We start from the raw sequence: 20,162 nt of genomic DNA on the forward strand, positions 1-20,162 counted from the left end.
CCTCCCCCCGGGACCCTCCGCCCCGGCGGGCGGCGGCTGCGCGGAGCCGGGCGGGAGGAGGAGGAGGAGGAGGAGGAGGAGGAGGAGGAGGAGGCAGGGGCCGGTGGATGGGAGCTGCCGCCGGACCGTGCCTAGCGGGATGGGACTGGGGGGTAAGGCCAGGAGACTGCATCCGGAGGGGCTTCTTCAGGGGAGGACGGCGGAACATTCCCCCGCAAGCCGAGTGCGAGCAGAGAGAAACTCGGGGGTCCTGTGGGCAGAACAGGCAGCCCGGGGAAGCCGGGGCGGGAGGAGCGGGCAGGGCGGGAGAAAGGGAACCGTGGGGCAGCGCCGCTGGAAGCGCCAGCGGGAAACGCGATTAACTTCCCCGAAAGCTGAGAAGGTGCAGGCGCCCGGGGGAGGGCAGGGGCCGCCTCCGATGGGAAGGGACTCCGGGCTTCCGGACAGCCTCTCCCAGGACCACGGCTGGGCGGCGGCTTTATCCTCCCACGTGCCAAGCTCCAAGGAACCAAGGTAACAAGTTTGGTCCCTAGAAGAAAAACACAGGAGGATCCTGGCTCGGTACCCAGAAACTCAGAGCAGCCCTCGGGCTACCCAGGAGACAGCTAGACCCCGGCGAGGGAAGCAGGGCCATTGCGCCAACGAGTTACTACCGTATTGCGTCTCATCCCTTCTTCCCAGCTCCCGCCGCTCTGTTGGGGGAAATCCACAGCACGGTGTCCTTGAACAACACGAGGCATCATACCACAGAGTAAACTCGGGGAAGAAAAAAAAAAAAGAAAAAAAAGGAAAAAAGACCACAACAAATATCAGAGAAGCCAAGAGATCATTATCTGTGGGACTGAAATATGTGGAGCAATAAAACTTTTACTAAGAAGTTGCAATTGAAAAAACTCGGTTGCACAGACCCTGACACCGGAAAACCTTCTCTCCTTACAAAAAAGACACAGGCTAATGCTAAGAAACATCTGTCTTCAGCTATCCTTACAAGATACTGCCAAAATATTTTTCTTGTCTCCTGCATCCCAAGTATTTTTGTCACACACTTCTTTTCTAACACAGCCAAGACTTCTGCAGCCCAGTTTATCTTTTCTGTTCTGTTTGCTAGGGTCTTAATTACCTCATACTTCTCCGCTTCCAGCCATGGCTGTTACTTTTTACTACTCTAGTAAGTATCTGACAGAAGTAACTTGTACCCACTTACTAGTTAACACCTTGCAACTTTATCCGTATCTCCTCATCTTTTCAAGCATATAATACAGATTTCTGCAGCATTTCAAGATTTTACAGCTACGTTGTTGCTTTTTCCTCAACAGTTTCAATTCTGAACGAGGTCAGGAAGATATTGCTGCAATAAAAGCAGGAACAACTTCTCCTACTGCAGATACCTAACAAATTAAAAGTGAAAAAAAGTTACAGGGCAGGAACTACACACTAATTGGTATTACCGCGCTTGAGTTACTATTTATTCTAAACTGGCACTAGCAGTGATGTGCAGACGGAAGGAGCCTGCTGTCCACAGTGTCTCTTGTTCACTGCCCATTTGGCCTCTGCACCAGGAAATGCCCCCTGGACATTCACAAAAGCACAAGGAGTAAGTTCCCTGCGGTAGCTCACCTGAAAAATCCATTCAAACCAAGGATTTTATATCTCCTACTCTGAGTAACCAGGTCTTCTGCCCAAGCCCCATTTCTTTCAGAAATAATTTCACAGACATCAGATCCCAACCATTCTTGAATAATTTATGGCCTGGAGGGTAACAAATCTTTTTCATGAATATCTGTAACCTCCTACTAATAAATAATTAACTGTCTCCTCATTAACAGTACTAAGAATAAAAAAAGCATTACATTTCACAACATGGGGAATTTTTTTTAACTTTTCCATTGAGCCTCCTTATATATTCCAGGAATGCTAAGGTTTGATGTACCAAGTGTTCCAATATTAAGAAATTCCAACTAATAACATGACCAATAAAATTTATTAAATATTATATTTACAACTATTTACATATCCCTTCCATAGATTAATATTAAAATAGACAATATACAATTTAAGAATTTTAATTCAAAGGCATTTTGTTGGAAAAAATAGGCTCTATTACGAGACCACCATATAAGAGCAAAAGGGGTTTTTTTGTCTTACACAAAAATATTTTCAGTATAGGAAGTCATAGGTATGGCATTACAACAGCAGACTAATATGACGTATGATTTTGTAAATATTACAATAGTTTAGGTATCAGTTATTAAAGGGAAGGAGTTCAGAGTCCTGTGGTGCATGCAATACAGTTCAATCCTTTTACAGTTATGGTGATGAAACACGCAGCTAAATCAAACGCATGCCATACAAAAAGGAACTGCCAACCAGGAACACACTACACTTAATAAAAACGACAACTTTGGCCCAATAAACATTAGACAAAAACAGTTTTACAGTTAAAATATCTATTTTATACAGGTTTGAACATTAATTACAAGACTATTTACATTTGCACAATATGTATAAAATAAATTATTTAAAAATGAAGACAATATTACATCTTTTTCCAAAAAGAAATCTGTACAGTAATTTACAAAACATAATAAGATTAATTGACTATTTTCCTCCAAATCTTACATTTTCTTCCACAGGCTCTCATCATTTTTCTGTGGGAGTTCAACTGTTACAGGAGTTTCATAATACAAAGCTTTATAGCAGATTTTAAGTATAATTTGCTTTTTGGTGGATGTTTTAGTTATTAACAGCTTCCAGCGCTGTCAACTCACCAGGTTTTGTCATCTTTTTCAGCAATAAGCTCTATAGCTACAGGCAATTTTAAAATACAGATAACAGCAGTTACTGCAAATCCAGACTTAAAATTCGCATCCATCTTCTGTGTTTGAGCAAGAGTCTGTGCCACACTTCTCTGTAGGAACACCTGAATTATTGAGAAAGGTGGTATTCCACAGAATTAAGTGCTCTGTCTCAAAAGAAAAATACCTTTGTGCATCACTGCACCTCAGTCTCTAGCTGTCCACGGGGAGGGGCGAGCCAGACGGTGCTGGTTGTCATATGGGCGTCAATTCAAAGTCATCATTAACATCAACAAGAGGAACATAAAACTCCTGGATTTCATAAATGCTGATAGATTTGTACGTAGCAGGATCAAGCTCTTGCAGTTTAAGCTGCCACTCCAGTCTCTGCACTGCATTCAGCGCCGCTGCTTCGTGCTGCTGCCTCATCAAAAGGCACGTCTGGTTTGAAATTGAGAAAGAAGTTATTGAAATATTTGAAAAAAATATTATTGCAACAAGTTTGAACACAGGAAATACGTCTAACAGCCTCCCTGGTGATAGTAAGTAATTCCCCCAGCGTGTATTTAGAAACGTGCAGACTATGCCGTTACACTACATGGCAACAAAAGTTAGTTTTTTTTAATACTGATAGACCTTCCTTTCTGTTACCTCCACAACAGCCCATGATTCCGCACACAAACCTACTATTTATTAATCTCATCTTCATTAGATTTGTTTGTTTTTTTAAAGTGGAAAGACAAAGGAATGTACCTTTAATTTGTCAAACTTATCATCAACGTCCTGTAGCCATGACATGAACTGCCTTGCATTAAATCGGTCCCTCACCGATGTTTTGCTGTCATCAGTCTGCAAAAACCAAAAATTTATTCCAACTTGATGATTCAATCTTAAACATCCTTTAAAACACAAAACCTCCTCTGTGGGACATAAACAATCCCACAAACACTACTTCTGACAGAGAAACAGATTCAAAGTACAAAGGTATTATAAAAGTAGAAATGTTGACCAACACTTCCACTGCAAATCAGCTGCTCACTAAAAATGGGTATTTTCAGATTTCCTCAAGCTATTTACTGTGCTCTGGTTCTGACATTTAGAGTGGGAGGCTTAAAGATTTATACCTTAAAGTCTTAACTAATAAAAGGCAGATCCTTCCAAAAAATTACTGTCTCTCTTTTTAATCTTTAAAATTTAAAATTAAATCAATATCCCTCAGGGAAAAGCAAAAACATTAATAAAGGAAAACTTAAGCAGCCTGATTTAACCAACTACACAAGTATTGAATGCAATAAAAAAACCTCTTTTTACCATCACAATCCCCAAAAGGAGATTAAAAAAAAGTGAGCAGACCTGTCTTACGTCCTGCTTAATGAAATAGCTGTTTTTTTTAAAATTCCAACTATTTCGTAAGAATTTGGAATGTCACATCTGCCCACTGTGATAAACTAGATATACTCTATACATAGTCCTAAAGCCAGACTATGCCAATATAACATTTAAATAATAACCACTAAATACAGCAAGCTGTTGTTACTCTCTTAGGGAGAAGACACTGCAGGAATTTGTACACTGTAGCAGCAGGAACAAAAAGAAGCCCAATCAAATGTGCAAAGATTGGCCTTTCTAGAGAACAAAATCAGTATTTGCTAATGGCAGAATGCATTACAAGACAGTATTTTCTAATGCATCTACATTCTTCCCATTAAACAAATTTAAATCAAACCATCAAGCTTGTAGTATAAAACACTGAATTCAATTGCATTAAAAATTTATTTAATAATTTGCTCAGCATTATATGTAATGTAGTTTCCTAAGAAAAATTACCACAGACTGAAACACAAAGCTGTTGAAGTAGTGAGGGGACAGGAGAGGCATTTTATTACTGCTCTTGTTATTACATAGATGGTCAAAAAAAAAGGCAATACACTTGGGGAGCACACCCAACACCTCGACTTCTCCCCCAGAAAAGATTCCTTTTGTTTCACAAAATTCAAATACAGAATCAGCTCACTTAAAATGAACTGTAAAATGTTAACTACAAAAATGCAGTTAAATGCACAACTCATGTACTTCTCATTTCTAAAAAGCTCAAGGCCTATAAATCAGGGCAGAAATAAAACAAAGGACTTTGGAAGAGAAAAATCTTGGTTTTGCTCCATCAGTTAGATTTACTAAGGAAATGATGGTTTAAAAATTTATCTGTATGAAGCTTAAAATGAGACAACAATACAGTCTCCATAAACTATCATCTGCTCAATCACCTCACTGGGCATAGCTCTAGTTTTTTAAAGACTGGGAAAAATGTAGTAACTGACTGAAGAAACAGTGAAAGTTGTAATAATTCTATAAGGAGCTCCAGAACTAATGGAAAATCTCCCATATGTTGGAAATGTATGTGTTTCATTTTAAAATGCCCAGCATCCAATGCATCTGCACTTGTTACGCCCAAAACATCAACAATTCCTCCTTTCATTATGTGCTGCTCAGAGTCACTGAAGCAGGTGTCAAATGCTGGTTCCACGTCTGTTAGTTGGAAAAACCGTCCACAAAATACTGACACCATGAGATTATTTTCTCTTAGAGGTACAGCTGCAGCCAACTTTTGAGGGATAGTCCACACAACATACACAGATTGTGAAGCACATTGCTTATTTTGTGTTTTAATCAGGACTAAATACCCACATTAAACACGTAAATAACATGGCACAAGAAAATCATGAAGTCATGAGCCTGAAGTCATTTTGAAAAAAGTTATTTCTTCTGGTAGCATTCAACATTTCACTGTTGCTCATCTATTTTTTATGGAACAGTTCTAGTGACTGCCTTACACAGAGGAGGAAAGTATAATGTGGATATGTCCACAAAACATTTCCAAATTTCATAAACCAATTTCATCACTTCCCACACTACTGCATTCCAATTATTTGGATTACTGATAGAAATGATCTTCTATGCTGGTAATTTCTTTGTTCATGTTTAAGCTATATTTGTAAACTTCAAAAACACATTCTGTTTATGACTAAAAACTGTTTTTATAACAAAATCAGCAGAAGAATGTCCTTATTTTATCCATCTCATAATTCCTGGAGGTGAAAGAAAACCAGACACAATACAAAACAGAAAAATGATATATCCTCCTATTACTGTACACCCATTTGGGCCCCAATATAAGTAACAACCTATAGGGAGCAAAATCTTCATTCCAAGCAAATCAATGACAATTTTGCTATGGGAACAGATTTCTCTCTGAATGCTTGAGTCAGGCTAGCCAGACCTTTTTGTCTGAAGCTGTGAAGGACAAATCTTTACCTGAGCATCCAGAGGCACGTTGTACACCTCAGCATCCAGCAGCACAGTGCAGGCACTGAAGGGCAGAGTTTGATTAGCCAAGGTCCTTGCTGCTCGGTAGTGAACACGTAGAACCTCTTGCTCATTAGAGACAATAAGCTTTTCCTAATTAAGATATCAACATATAAATAAACATTTAGTAAGTCAAGCATTCATAAAAATGCCCACAAATTTAAAAATTTCTTTCTAGGGCTTACACTTTTGAACAGTGTGAGAAATGGGCTGCTGAATGTAGGAAGGGTTGCTCTTCTAATCAAATTCAATATTTCAATTCAATGATGCAAAGAGTGTCCCATGGATGTCAGAACTGAAAACACCTTCTGCTTAGCCCCAGCCTCCACTGATGGCTGAATGTTCCCACTTACTGAGGCAAGTTCTAGTTAATGAGAGTGGTGAAAGATGAAAGGTAGAAGGAGCACAGGGTTGGGATATAGGTTTGTGAGTGTTGACTGTATGAAGACTTTTACTCTAGGCACAATGGCCAAGCAAAATGCAGCAGAAAGATCATTTGCAGGATAATTTTTTTAAAACAACATGCAGTAACTCCCTAAATTCACAGCTGCATAGATATTCTTTCCTAAACTGAGACAAGAAAAATGTAACTCACTTGACAAAGCTTGACTTACAGTTGTATAAAGTGGATTTCATTTGAAAATGAGAAAAAAGCCTACATGACCAAAATAACTATAAATATGCATAATTTTTTAAGACATAGAATAATATTTGTATGTGTTTACTGCTCTGCAATATAATAGCTCTAATTTTTATCAGAATAAAAGAAGGTGGATTAAAACATTATCTTGTATTTCCTGTTTTTCAGAAAACAGGAAAAGGAGCACCTTTCCTTTGGTTAGAATCATAGACTCTGGGTTGGAAGGGACCTTAAAGACCATCTTGTTCCAATCCCCGTGCTGTGGTCAAGAACACCTCCAACTAGACCAGGCTGCTCAGGGCCCCACACAGCCTGGCCTTGAACACTGCCAGGGAATGGGGCATCCACAGCTTCCCTGGGCAACCTGTTCCAGTGCCTCACCACCCTCACAGTGAAGAATTTCTTCCTAATATCTAATCTAAATCTCTCCTCCTTTGGTTTACAACTGTATCTCCCCTTGTCCTAACACTATTTGCCTGTGTTAAAAGTCACTTTCCCTCTTTTATATAAGCCCCTTTAAACATGGAAATGCCCCAATGAGGTCTCCCTGGAGCCTACTCTTCTCCAGGCTGAACAGCCCCAGCTCTCTCAGCCTGTCTCCACAGGAGAGGTGGTCCAGCCCTGTGATCATGTTTGTGGCCCTCCTGTGGACTCACTCCAACAGGTCCATGCCCCTCGTCTGCTGGGGACCCCAGAGTTGGATGCAGCACTGCAGGTGGGGTCTCACCAGAGCGGAGCAGAGGGACAGAATCACCTCCCTCACCGTGGCCATCATATTTTTAGCTGCAACTGATTTATTTTCAGTCAGAACTTGAACCATGTTTACAGTCTTTGTGCTTATTTTATACCTAGCTTTACACACTGAAATACTAAATTCCAGTAAAACCCCTCCCTCAGCTGGGTTTGTTAAGTCACACTGAAACTGTCAGTTGAAAAAGCATCACACTGGGTTTGATGAGGCAGCTCCTTGTATAACTACGTGGAAATCCACAAGACACATCCCTGTCAGAAAGGGGTCCTGCCTGTGCCCACAAGCAATCTGGTTCACAATACTGGCATCTAAAGCTAGGTTACCAAGGAAAAAGGGCAACTTAAAAATAAAGAATACTCCTAAACCAGGAATATTTTCTCTATTTCTGTGCTGAAACTCAGTGATGCCTACAGATGTAGTTCTAATATAATTTTAGGCAGTTTCTGAGCTGAATATTGCAAAACATGTTTTAATCTTAGAGCCACACGTCTTCCCTCTATACAGAATTTACCCTGTCTTCAATTCTTTTAACTCAGTCAATCTGGTTCTGAAGTCTACAACAATCATTACCTTTCCAAACTACAGTGTGAAGCTTCCTTCCCACTGCCTCTAGGATAAATCAGGGACACAACTCAGCAGCTTTTTCCTGTTAATTGCTCTATCTTACCAACTTCAGCATTTTGCTAACAACTGTCCAAACAATTTTTTCCCCTGTTACAAGTTCCAATTCATAAATTTGGATAGAAAGAAGTACTTCTAAACACTGTTGGATTCAAAAAAATGTAGTCTGTTCATTGAAAAACATCCTAAAGCTTAAATCTGGGAAATAAAAAAATAAATTAGTCTCACCCTTTCAATACTGTGCTGTAAACGTAGTTTCATCCTTACAACCTCCTGTTGTTTAAATAGTTCCTTAAGCGGGTCCGACAGTGAGGGAGGTGGTGTAATCTGTGGAAAAAGTTTTATAGATAGTATAGTGAATATGTATTTAACATGTTTAGCATTGCTTATGTGATCTATTAAAAATGACCCAAGAAACAATAAGCAAGGCATTTTTTTAAGAAAAGTATGAGTGTTTTTACTTTCCATTAACTACGTGAACTTAATGTGTTTGCAATAAAAGGTTTTAAGGATTCCATACCATAAAATTAATAAACCCAAGCGAAAATGGCATTTCAAGCTGTTTAGTGCTTTTAACCAGTCATTATCAGCATTCCATGGCTGTTCTTTTTAAAAGGCTATACTGTAGAATATAGTAAGAATACAACTTGCTTTCAGTTTTAAAGAGTCATTAAAGCACAGCTGTTCGTTTTGAGAAGATAAAAACTGCCTAGCAAAATGCAAGAGCAAAGCAAAAAAAAAGTATTGCTAAAAAAACCCCAAACCACTTGATATATTTATACAGAAGCAACAGCATTTTATACTGCACAAAAGATAACCAACCATACTCCTAATCTTGCAATCATGCAGAACACAGGCAAACACAAAAAGTAGACTAGAGCCCCAGACAGTGGCTTCAAAAAGTGTTTCTTCCTGACAGTTATTCAAGTAAGTTTTTAAAAAAAACTTACTCCTTAAAAGAAAATAATTTAAAAAAATCAAATAGACTTGAGTGACGTATCAATGCTGTTACTGATTTGCTATACTGTAAGCATTTTGCATCTTTAGTCAATTATAGTAAACAACCAGAATTACTGCCTGGTCTAAGCTGTATGACAAACACTGACAAGGCACCTGGAGCCCTCCTGGCAACTGCAGAAATCAGATGCTTCTGAGAAGTAACTAATAAACATCTTGGGAGTTTTAAGGCTCCACCCAAAGTTTACTTTTCTTTATGCCAGTTCTGTCTGACAACTCAGCATGGGTTTTAGCAATTTTAGCAATCTAAGAGCATTGATACTGCTTTGGAAAGACCCATTCCAACGACATGAAACACTACCTACTACCATTGATACTCAAAAATCACAGCTCAAATACATACCTGCAGTTAGTACACCCTACCCTGTACCTAACACAAACATAAATAATTCTTTTCAATAAAATAGATCCTTCAACTGTCAAGAAGTAATAAATCCATTACGGCAATACAGACACACTGTAGATTAAACCAGATTATTAGTCTCAATCTTGCACCTATACATTCCAGTAACAAAGTGATTTATCTACCAGATATGCTTGAATTATTATTGTACCGGAAAATTATTTCAGAACAATTTTTTCCCCAACGGGAAGTTAGCCAATGTCTTTGGAATTAAAGAATATAATGAATAACTAATTGCAGTTCATTCCTTAAATTATTATATGGTAAAAAATGACATTCAACTCCTTCACATTTCAAACTAGGAACAGGATACACTCCACTTTTCTTAGTGAAAACAGTTTGGCTCTCAAACCAGTAATGTTTATGACATATGCCATTTTGTGCAAAACATCAGTATAAAAAACAAATATACCCCCTGTAGTCTAGTTTTTCCCGAAAACTTTGCATTCATGGTACAGTACAACAGTGCTGTCAGAGTCTTTCAGTAAAATAAGACAAGATGCCTGTAAATAGTATCAAGCTTTAATTTTAATAAACTCAAAACATCTCCAAAAATCTCCGTTCTTTTGCTTACAGAGAAGCATCCAGAGTAAGAAGCAAGACAGAGAAGCTGTCTATAAATAATCTCTGGGTTTATGCACCTACATTTTCCAGAAATAAAAATTTCAAAGTTGGCAAGCATTCATATAAGCTGAACCATTTCACAGAATGGCCTGGGCAGGAAGAGACCTTAGGGATCATCTAGTTCCAAGTCCCCTGCCATGTGCAGGGATGCCACCCACTAGACCAGGTTACTCAGGGCCCCATCCAACCTGGCAGTGAACACTTCCAGGGATGGGGCATCCACAGCTTCTTTTGCCAACTTGTTCCCATGCCTCACCACCCTCATAGTAAAGAATTTTTTCCTAATCACTGATCTAAACCTGCCCTCTCTCAGTTTGAAGCCATTCACCCTTGTCCTGACACTACAATTCAAATATCGTAAAATATTTCCCTTAAATTCACAGATGGTTTAGTTTTGCAACACAAGTAAGAATCAACACAGTAGAAAAAACCTGACAAGGAGTTGATAATCTAGACAGCAGACTTGTGTGGACTTTTATTTAAATGTGTAGGACTCTGTTTCAGCAGGTTATGTTCAGCCCTGAACACAGACTATGCTCAGACTCGTGCGACACTGACAGGTTTCAGTGACCCAAGCCATCCCTACTGCCACTGGATACATCCATAAACTCTTCATTCCCACCCAGCCCAGCACGGCCTGCCAAAATGTACAGCTAAATACAGGGCTAGCTTTGGTTACAGTTGTTTATGGAATGATCATTTTTTTCCTCTCTTCTTGGAAACTTGGGAAGAGTGAGCCTCAGATGCTTAAGAGTCTGAACACAGGATTTGGGTAGTCGCACACCACCTGCTGGAAATCCCAGCTTGTGAACCAGCACTGGATTCAGACAAGGGAAATGGGTTTCTTTGAGACCAGAAAGTCTAACTTAGAAGTTTTGAGGCAGGAATAGCCAGAGGAGCCTCTCAGACCTTCTAGTCAAAGAGACTGTTACTAAAGAGAACACAAAAACTGTGTAGGGAAAATACAAACACGTAAGTTGGACTTGAAGAACAGAGCATGAAACTGAACACCACAAAAAAAAGGTGCCCTGTCCATCAACAGTGCCCTCTGTTTTTTGTAAAACCAAGTATCAAACTAGTTTCTTAAGGGCCCACGCTCCATACAGGAGAGGGAAACAAAGGGGCCCTGCCTGCTTCAGAGAGTTCTCTGTTCCCAGTCTTGAGAAATGACTCAGAAAATCCAGAGAGAACTCAGCCTTGTGCCTCTGCTCCACCACACTTGGAGCCAGCCACTAGAACAGGTCTGATTGGCAAGAGCTCAGGTTCAAGACATGCCCTCCTCATCTCCAACACATCAAAATCGATCAGCAGCTTTCCTTCAAAACACCTGCAACAAGAGCAACAACTCTTCACTGTATAAACTTTCAATTCCCATTTGTGCCTGCTACAGACCTCCCACTCTTCTACATCATCCAAACCACCGGCCTGCTCTAATGCTCCATTTCATGTATTTTGAAAACAAGTTTCTGGTAATACCCCTACAATCAGATTTTACCACTTGAGTTTCTACAGCAATACCAGGGAGACAGGGCAGAATCCCTTTTACTAGAAACACATCTGCTAGATACCCAGTGGAGTCTGGCAGTGAAATCATCCTGGTACCTCCTCTCAGGAGACAATACAGATAAAGATGACTGAACCCTGTAGAACATACAGATGGAACGAACAATCTGAAAGGCAGCAGAGCCAAGTACAATTTAAATTTACTCTGTTAGAAGATTCAGATTTGTTTCCTTCTATTTTGAACTGACCTGATGTCTCCTGCCTTATGTTTTGTATTTGCACTGGTGAGAGGGAAGCCACAATTCATACATGAACACCCTCACAGCCTTAGGTGATCTGGGCTATAAATTACAGTAGATAAACAAGGCTGTGGAAATAAAGTTTTAGCACACCATCTCCTGGTTCCCACCTACAGCATGTTTGAAGTTCATCAGATAAACTACAGTGAATCATTAAAATTCCAATGCAGAGAACAGCATGTTACACCAACCATTCAGAGTCTCAGAGCTAAATATTATGGTCTTCATGCAGACCTATACAAAGGGATATCTGTAACACAGGAATAATTAAAGAAAGAGTATCTACTTTCTATGCAAATTGATGAGGCATAAATTGGGTTAACAGAGAATCATTAGAGAATCAAAGGAAAAACTGTAAAACAAACTTGACAAAAAGGTAATTTTACAGTTGCTTATTAAATTGCGCATTATAGGCGTAACAACACGTTATTAGTATTTCACCATTTCAGAGAGACTAGGCACAGGCTTTATTTTCACTTTGTTGGACAATGTATACAGTAAACAAACACTTATTTTTGAGAATGAAATGATCCTTGGCTTAGCAATACTCATTTCTATGGTATTTGTAACAGGAATTATTATGATCGTGATTTTCAATGGTGACAAAATAAAATTATTAAACTGTGTACACAAGCAAACTCTGCTGATAAGTTAAACCTGAACTACTACTAATTTTTTTAACAATATCTTTTTTTCTGACAGGAAACATGAAAACTTTAATCAAAATTGTACATTTACACAAGTGACAGTAATTAAATAAAGCACTTAGTCGCACTGGAGATTTTTCAGACAAACAAAACAGAATTTCTTGGAGTATCTCCTTATTTAGAACAAAACTCATGCTTTTTCTTACACTTTAATTCTAATGAAAATAACCACCAATTCCTAAAAATTTATTTTGGCTTCTCAGAATTTATCTTCTTCCTTTTTGCTTCTAGCAGCCTGGAATAAAAAGTTCCACCTGTTCTCTCTAGAATACTGACAGGATCATCAAAGTATATACAAAACAATTAACTGTTTAAAATATCATTACCATCAGAACATGTATGTGTAGGGAATCAAACCAGAAATCTAAATGAGACAAAAATCAGTAACTGTAATCCTTTAATTACATATTTACCTTTTTATCAACTTTATTAGAAGAGGGTTTTCTTTTCAACAGTTAATTAAAAGCCATTGAGAATAGGAAGCACACATCCATCTCTGATATTTTCTGAACCTCTTACCCGAGATTTTGCCCTCCAATACCTAAATTTATTTTCATTAACAGCAGAGTCCCTATTATACACAGCAATAGAGACTAGAAGGAATTATAAGGCAGTGCTTTAACATCAAGTCAGTAACTCTGCCTTCCTTACGGTGCCTACACACATTGCCATTTATGATAGGGAACTGAATTCTATTGCTCAGGTAGGAGATGGACCAGGGAAAAACATATGCCATGCTTCTCTACTTTCCACTTATCCCAAATTAAGCACTGAAGTGTGATGCCAAAGCAGTAAGCTGTAGCTTGGAAACAGTATGTACTTGACTAGCAGCAGCTACACAACAAACAAACAAACAAACAAACACAAACTATGCCTGCAGTGATAAAGATGTTACAGAAGCTGCAACAGCTACTGAGAAAGATTTGTAGATTTGGGAAGGCTGACAGCCTGGTATATTGTGGCAAAGCTTGTCCCTGGTTCACTTACAGACCAAGTAAAAGGGTCATCTTACCCACATCCTTCCTCAGACTATAACTGGCCTACTAATTCCAAAAAATGAGAATAAACAGCTTATAGAGGGAATTATGACTACCTGTGTGATAAAGCAAACATTTTTAAATTTACACATTAAATTTCTATTCATTGCTTCATCAAAAAATCTTCAACTCTACTGGAAAAAAGCTAAAGCTTTTTTACAGTCAAGTAAGGGTGAGTTATCTTAGACAAGCTGACATAATAACTTGTCCATTCAGAAATGGAGAGCTTAGAACTAAACAAGTGTCTCTGCACTACAGATGGTCTTCAGTAAAAAGGAAAAAAACCCTTGACATTATTTAATAAAACAATGAACACTTTAGATGGATTACAAAAGCCAGGACACAGCAGATAGCGCCTGCTCATTTTGAGATAGCTGGCAGGCACTCTCCAACTTAAAACGTTTGGTGATGGACTTAGTATTTTGAAGCACTGCACATCCACCCCCCTCCAAATGAAACAGCTTTGACTAATTAGTTCTAACAAAATTATTGACAGCAGAAATTCAGAGAAGCTCTCAATAACTGACTTCTGAAAGAGTAGGCTTTACATACTTTGAAATACAGTATTTGTGTGCCCTTGACAGGTGTCATACATGGTTTGTCTTACAGTGACTGTGAAACCACTGTGTGTATTTCCAGTGAATGGGGCTTTTAAATATGGTGCTATTAACATGTCAACTTTCTGTTTTCAGCAGAATATTCAGAAGCAAGTTAGGAAGAATAAGGAAGTTACAAAAATAAAACCAAAACATGCCTTTCACTGAAAGACCATGTTACTTACAGTTGGGATGCATATCTTGCTCAAGGGATTGCCATCCAACAGGTAGGAGCCATTGAAAGTCACATACTCATCATAATATTGAGGTGCCTGAGGAATAACACTGCACAGCAATTTACGCTTCTCTTCTATCTTCTTCCTTATGTGCAAGTATTCAAAGTAGGGGTTTGCTCTTTCAGAACTGTATGGCTGAATCTCTTCAAGCTTCAAAGAATCAACAATAGCTGCCAGGGACTGCTGGGTCTTCTCCTTGGCCTGTAGCAAAGAAGGGTTCGCTTGCACAGGCTGAGGCACACGTGACACCTTCCTTTTACGTGGATGATGTACCTGAGCATCATCATCTTCAGTTAATCTAATTCTTGCTTTCATAGATGCTAATGATTCAGACTCTTTTTCTGATGTTTGTGTGCAGCCAAGAGGATTCTGCTTGCCCTGGTTAGCAAGCAAATTTGCTCTGTTCCTCGTGATTCTTTGAGGTACTTCTTGCTGTTCCATCTTCTGATCCTCAGCAACTTCTTCCTCTACTTTAACTATTTGGCTGTATTTATGCACCTCTTCCTGTGTAATCTGTTGTGAACTATTTTCCAAGTTAGATAGAGAGGAGCACTGTGGTGGATCATCTTCCAACACATTTTCTCTGTCTGCAGTGCAGGGGCTTTTATTAACCAATTCATTTGTAATTCCTTTTGATATTCCTGAACTTAGTTCACAGGTATCAGCATTGGCTTTACTATCAACAACATGCACAGAGACCAACTTTTCTTGTTGGTCTTTTTCATTTCTAGCATCTGAAGTCTCTGCTGTGTTACCATCCACTTCACCCAGCGCATTCTTACAAACAACTTTACTGAATGTGTATGAATTCACATTTAACTGTGAACTGCTATCACTTTCAGGAGTATCTTTCTCTAATGGTACCATTGGTAAATCACTCACCCTTTCATAGCTCTGTGAAACATCCTTTGGAGAGCTCTCAGAATATACAACAATGGGTGCATCAATCTTCTTAATGTTTGAAGGGAAGAAAGCATTTTCCAGCTCTCTGGTACTAGTAGCGTCTGTATCCAAAGCAGAAGTTGTAGTCTGAACTAGATTTTGCTGCTGTACAAATGATGAATCTTGACTGCTAATGCCTGGTAAAGAAACGTGTTTTGACACAACTGGAAGTGGCTGGATAGGTAAAGAACAAGGTGACTGTGAAGGCAAAAATGATGCTGATTCTTGAGAACCGGAATTTCCCTTAACTTCAGCATGCTGAGGCAAAAATTCAGATACTTGTTGCTCTTTTAACGTCCTGCTCTCAGAATTATGCACTGCTATAATACTTTTAGTATCTTGCTCTGATACACCACAACCTGAGCTGTTAAACTCATTGTTTAATGAGCTAAGTCTGTCAAAAGGCACATCCCATGGTTTGGTTTGCTGAGTCACACCACTTTGACTACATGGCTCTAAATGCACATTAGAGTCTTCTGAAGGGCTCATCTGAGCAATATCTTTAATGGTACTTGGCCCTGTTGTTGCCTGCTTGTTGCTAACAGCTCCATTTGGAGATGACGTGAAGTTTGACTGCAGAACAGTCACACTACTTTGAAAATCTCTTTCGAGTGTGCTACACAGTAATTCTGGTTTAGGAGAAGTGCTACTGTAAGTCTGAACTGACGGCACAGAGTTCTGGTTGTTTTCTTCTGATATTCGAGGCTGTTTGCTGTGTTCAGAAACTGCAGCAGGCATGCTGCATCTTCGAACCTCTATAACAGGCCTACACTCATTTAAAACCAACTTAGCATCTTCAACAGATGCTGATCTAACATACATTTGTGGGAGCCTGTTTGTGAAAGGTGGCTTAATGCGATCTGGCAACTCAGCAAGACCATCGGCCTCTTTTTCGACAAGGGCTGGTGATTTGGCACTTGCCAAAAATGGTGACTGCGAAAAAGACATTTGGGAATCAGAACCTTCTGGCATAAAGTCCGAATCATATTCGATTACAGGCCTTGGAGTAGTTACTGTGGTATGGCAAGAATCCTCAGAGCTTGCAACAGAAACCAAGGACACTGACCGGGAGCTCAGCCCCATCTTTTCACTTTCTGATTTGGGGGATCTACTTAAGTTATCTAAGGCCAACGAAGGCTTTGCAACATTGACACTTCTTGTATCTACTGACTGTGATCTATTACTTGTAGCATCTTTCTGCTGCTTTTCCTTCACACAAACATCTGGCAACTCTGAACTTTTTGAACGAATCAGTTCTTTGCCTTTTACTTCAGCTAACGAGTGTTTGGGTTTTTCCTTCATTTTGTTATGTTCTGAACAAGTGCGGTTTCTCAAACGTTCCTTCTCTTTCTGTTTTATTTTTTCTTTATGCTTTCTATGCCACTGCTCTATTTCCAGATCTTTAAGGCTAAGCATTCTTTCGAAACTAGTTTGCATCAAATCATCGTTGACCAGTCTTTTTTCTTTAGGCCGAGCATCCTTTGGTGCAGGAGCTGGTTTAGGCTTAAGTTTCTCACGTTCAAGTTTTAGTTTAAGCAAACTACTTTGATGCAGTTTATCTTTATGCTTGTCTCTCTCTTTGTATCGGTCTATATCTTTATCTTTTTTATCTTTCTCTCTACCATCTGGAGTTTTCAACAAATCATCTTTTGGTTTTTCTTTCAAAGATGACAGTTTGTCATGAGCTGTTTTATTACTTTCTGTAACACTGCATCTCCTTTCCTCTTGCATGTGTTTTGAGTTTGCCAGTGATGAGGTCTCCTTATCTTTGGATTTGTCTTTTTTTTCAAATTCCTTTTCTTTAGTTCTATTTTTTTCTGATTTAGTATATTCAGATTCCTTTTCAGACTGTTTGACTTTTCTTTCAGTACAGTGTTTTTCTTTGCTTTCAGCCCAATGTCTGTCTTTATCAGCCTTTTCTTTATCATGCTTCTTATCAGTTTTTTCTTTATTTCTTTCCTTGTCATCAACTTTTTTAAGAGTACCCATGCTTTTTACTTTATCATTTTCCTTATGGCACTTTTCTGCTTGCTGAAAACTGGACTTCTCCTTTACTTTCTCTGTATTTTCATTTACTTCTGCTTTTTCTTTCTCCATTTTGTATTCATGCTTTAACTTTTTCTCTTTTTCTCCATGTTTTCTTTCTATCTTTTCAACATCTTTTTCTTTGGCTGAGAATCGTTTTTCTGTCTTTTCTTTATTTTCCTTTAAATTCTTTTCCTGCTTTTCAGTATCTGTTTCTCTTTCTATTAAATGCACACTGGCTGTTTCATCTTTAGCACCAAAGCAGAACAATTCGATTTCTTTATCTGCAAGCATAACTTCTTTTTCTTCTTTTGTATCGTTTGTTTTTTCATCCTTGAGAAACTTCTCATTTTCCTTTTTGTTCTTCTCTTTTTCCCTCTCATCTTTAGTACTTCTCTCTTTCTGGAACTGTCTCTCCTTAACTAACTTATCTTCTTTTGCCACAGCTTTTTCTAGCTTTGATTTTCTATCTGAAGAAAGAGATTCATGTTCTGTATTTAACAACGTATCATCATTTTCATCACTTTTGAAAAAGTTCTCTTTCCAAAATTCTCTGTCAAACTCAATACTTCTTTGAACCTCTTTAATATTATCTTTATGTTTGTGTTTCTCCTTCTCCCCATCCTGTTCCTTTTTGTGCTTTTCCTTTTCTCTTTCTTTGTGCTTTAATTTATGCTTTTTAAGTGTTTTACCTTCCTTGTCAATTTTTCTCAAAGTATAATCTGAATTCTCAAATGTTGAGCTATTATCTTCCTCTTTAATTTTAGGACTAGATTTTTCACCAAATTCCAAGTGAAAATCCTTTTGATGATGCTTGCTTTTTTCTTTGTGCTTGCAAGATTTGCCACTAGAACTTTCAACTAGGTAATCAGACTCAGTGCTGTGATCATACCGAACTAATTCGGACTGCAATGTTATTTCCGAACCTCCTGGTGATAAGCAAGTTTTGGTGTTTTCTTGCTTTAATGGCGTTGACTGCTTTTCACTTAACCCACAAGGATGCTTCGGAGATTTTCCAGCAGTGATATGAAATAGATGCAAAGAAGAATCTTCTTTTGAGGTGAAAGACTTCTTAAAGGTTTCTTCCTCTCTAGCTTTATCTAAAGAATCTAACCCAGAAGTAGCTATATTTGTTACTCTAGCATTTTCTTTTTCTTGCTTTACTTCTTGATTCTCTTTATTTTTGCTCTGATTTTTTACTTTCCTTTTAACTTTGCCCTTTTGCTTGTGTTCATTTGTAACCATATATTCTTTCTTCACTCTGACATCAGAATTTGATGTCTCTGAAACAGAGCAAGGAGAGACTATCTTCTTGTCCTGAAGTATTTCTTCATCTGAACTTTCAGAACTTGAATACAGAACTCTAGATGGTTTCTGTTTTTTGTTTTTGAATGATTTTGAAAAGACAACTTTTTCTTGTTTCACAAATAAGCTGGTCTGTTCAACTTCAGTCTCATCTTCTTTCCTTGGGTCTTTTCTAAGAATATGCTTGTCATCAATCATTTTTTTCATTTCATCTTCATCATCATCTTTAAATTCATACTCATCTAGAGCAGATGGAAGTGGTGCCTTACTAGGGACCATCTGTTTGCTGTTGTTGGCTACAGAGTCCTTTTCTGCTTCTGAATCAACATTCCCATCTACACTGGAAGGATTTACAGATGGAGCTTCTTCAGAATCTAGAGTAAGGAAACAAAAAATTAATTGAATACTGATGAGACACTTGTCACACTTCAGGACAAAAGAGTTCAGCTCAGCAGTCACCTCTTTACAAATGAAAAAAGAATAAAACCTACCTTAAACACACAACAAACCTTCTCACTAGAATTTAGCTTTTTAAGAGAAAACAAAAGGTCATGAAATCAAAAGTTCTCCCCTCCCTTTACAGCTCTCACTTAGGCATGTAAAAATAACTAATTAACATTTATATCTAATAAAAGTAATGCACTTCAAATTTTGGAAACCTCATCTATTGTGCATAATTCCTGTATAACCTCTTTCCCAAGGACAATACCCTGCACAGACAGACTGTTGAAGAACCAATTGCTAAACAGTAACAAGTTTCTATTACACATATGTAAAAATATTTGTCTTAAGATTAATGATTTCACTAAGCTGAAGTTGATTCTGTAAGTGATGCCACAACTGTCCCTTAGAACGAAGGACCATGCACTGTATTTCAGGTTATTCTAGTGCCAAAAATGTTAACACTACATCAGAACGTAGGGCAATATGACTTTTTTTTTCTTCAAGTATAGTGAAACTTTGACTAGAAAACATTCCTAGGGGGTTGGGGGTTTTTTATTTGTCTGGGAAGGAGAAACCAACTTTTACAATCATGTGACATGAGGTTGGAAGGGACCTCTGGAGATCATCTTGTTCACCCCACCCTGCTCAGGCAGGGACACCCAGAGCCAGCTGCCCCAGGACCATGCCCAGAAGGACTTTTGAGTATCTCCAAGGACGGAGACTCCAGAGTCTCCCTAGACTACCTGTGCCACTTGCTTGGTCATCCTCACAGTAAAAAGTGTTTCCTGTTGTTCAGAGAGAACTTCCTGTGTTTCAAGGTGTGCCCATTGCCTCTGGTCCTGTCACTGGGCACT

At 38.6% G+C, this 20,162-nt stretch overlaps 1 protein-coding gene and 1 long non-coding RNA gene across 3 annotated transcripts in view; one reads left to right on the forward strand and one right to left on the reverse strand.

Moving 5' to 3' along the window:
• The first annotated feature begins 98 nt into the window (after positions 1-98).
• Positions 99-1,856, forward strand: LOC125318641. The gene is made up of 2 exons (XR_007200461.1): positions 99-152; positions 682-1,856. It is a non-coding gene; the product is annotated as an uncharacterized LOC125318641 (long non-coding RNA).
• A 106-nt stretch (positions 1,857-1,962) lies between these two features.
• Positions 1,963-20,162, reverse strand: part of ANKRD12 (ankyrin repeat domain 12) — a 59,494-nt gene continuing 41,294 nt past the window's right edge. For both annotated transcript variants that reach the window (XM_048289578.1, XM_048289579.1), the window contains 5 exons: positions 14,542-19,238; positions 8,399-8,497; positions 6,108-6,251; positions 3,549-3,644; positions 1,963-3,236 (listed from right to left, as the gene is read on the reverse strand). In XM_048289578.1, coding sequence (XP_048145535.1) covers positions 3,051-3,236; positions 3,549-3,644; positions 6,108-6,251; positions 8,399-8,497; positions 14,542-19,238 — 5,222 coding nt within the window. In that variant the 3' untranslated portion in view covers positions 1,963-3,050. The remainder of the gene's footprint in view (positions 3,237-3,548; positions 3,645-6,107; positions 6,252-8,398; positions 8,498-14,541; positions 19,239-20,162) is intronic.

The sequence above is a fragment of the Corvus hawaiiensis genome, chromosome 30 (assembly GCF_020740725.1).
Source record: "Corvus hawaiiensis isolate bCorHaw1 chromosome 30, bCorHaw1.pri.cur, whole genome shotgun sequence".
Lineage (NCBI taxonomy): Eukaryota > Metazoa > Chordata > Aves > Passeriformes > Corvidae > Corvus > Corvus hawaiiensis.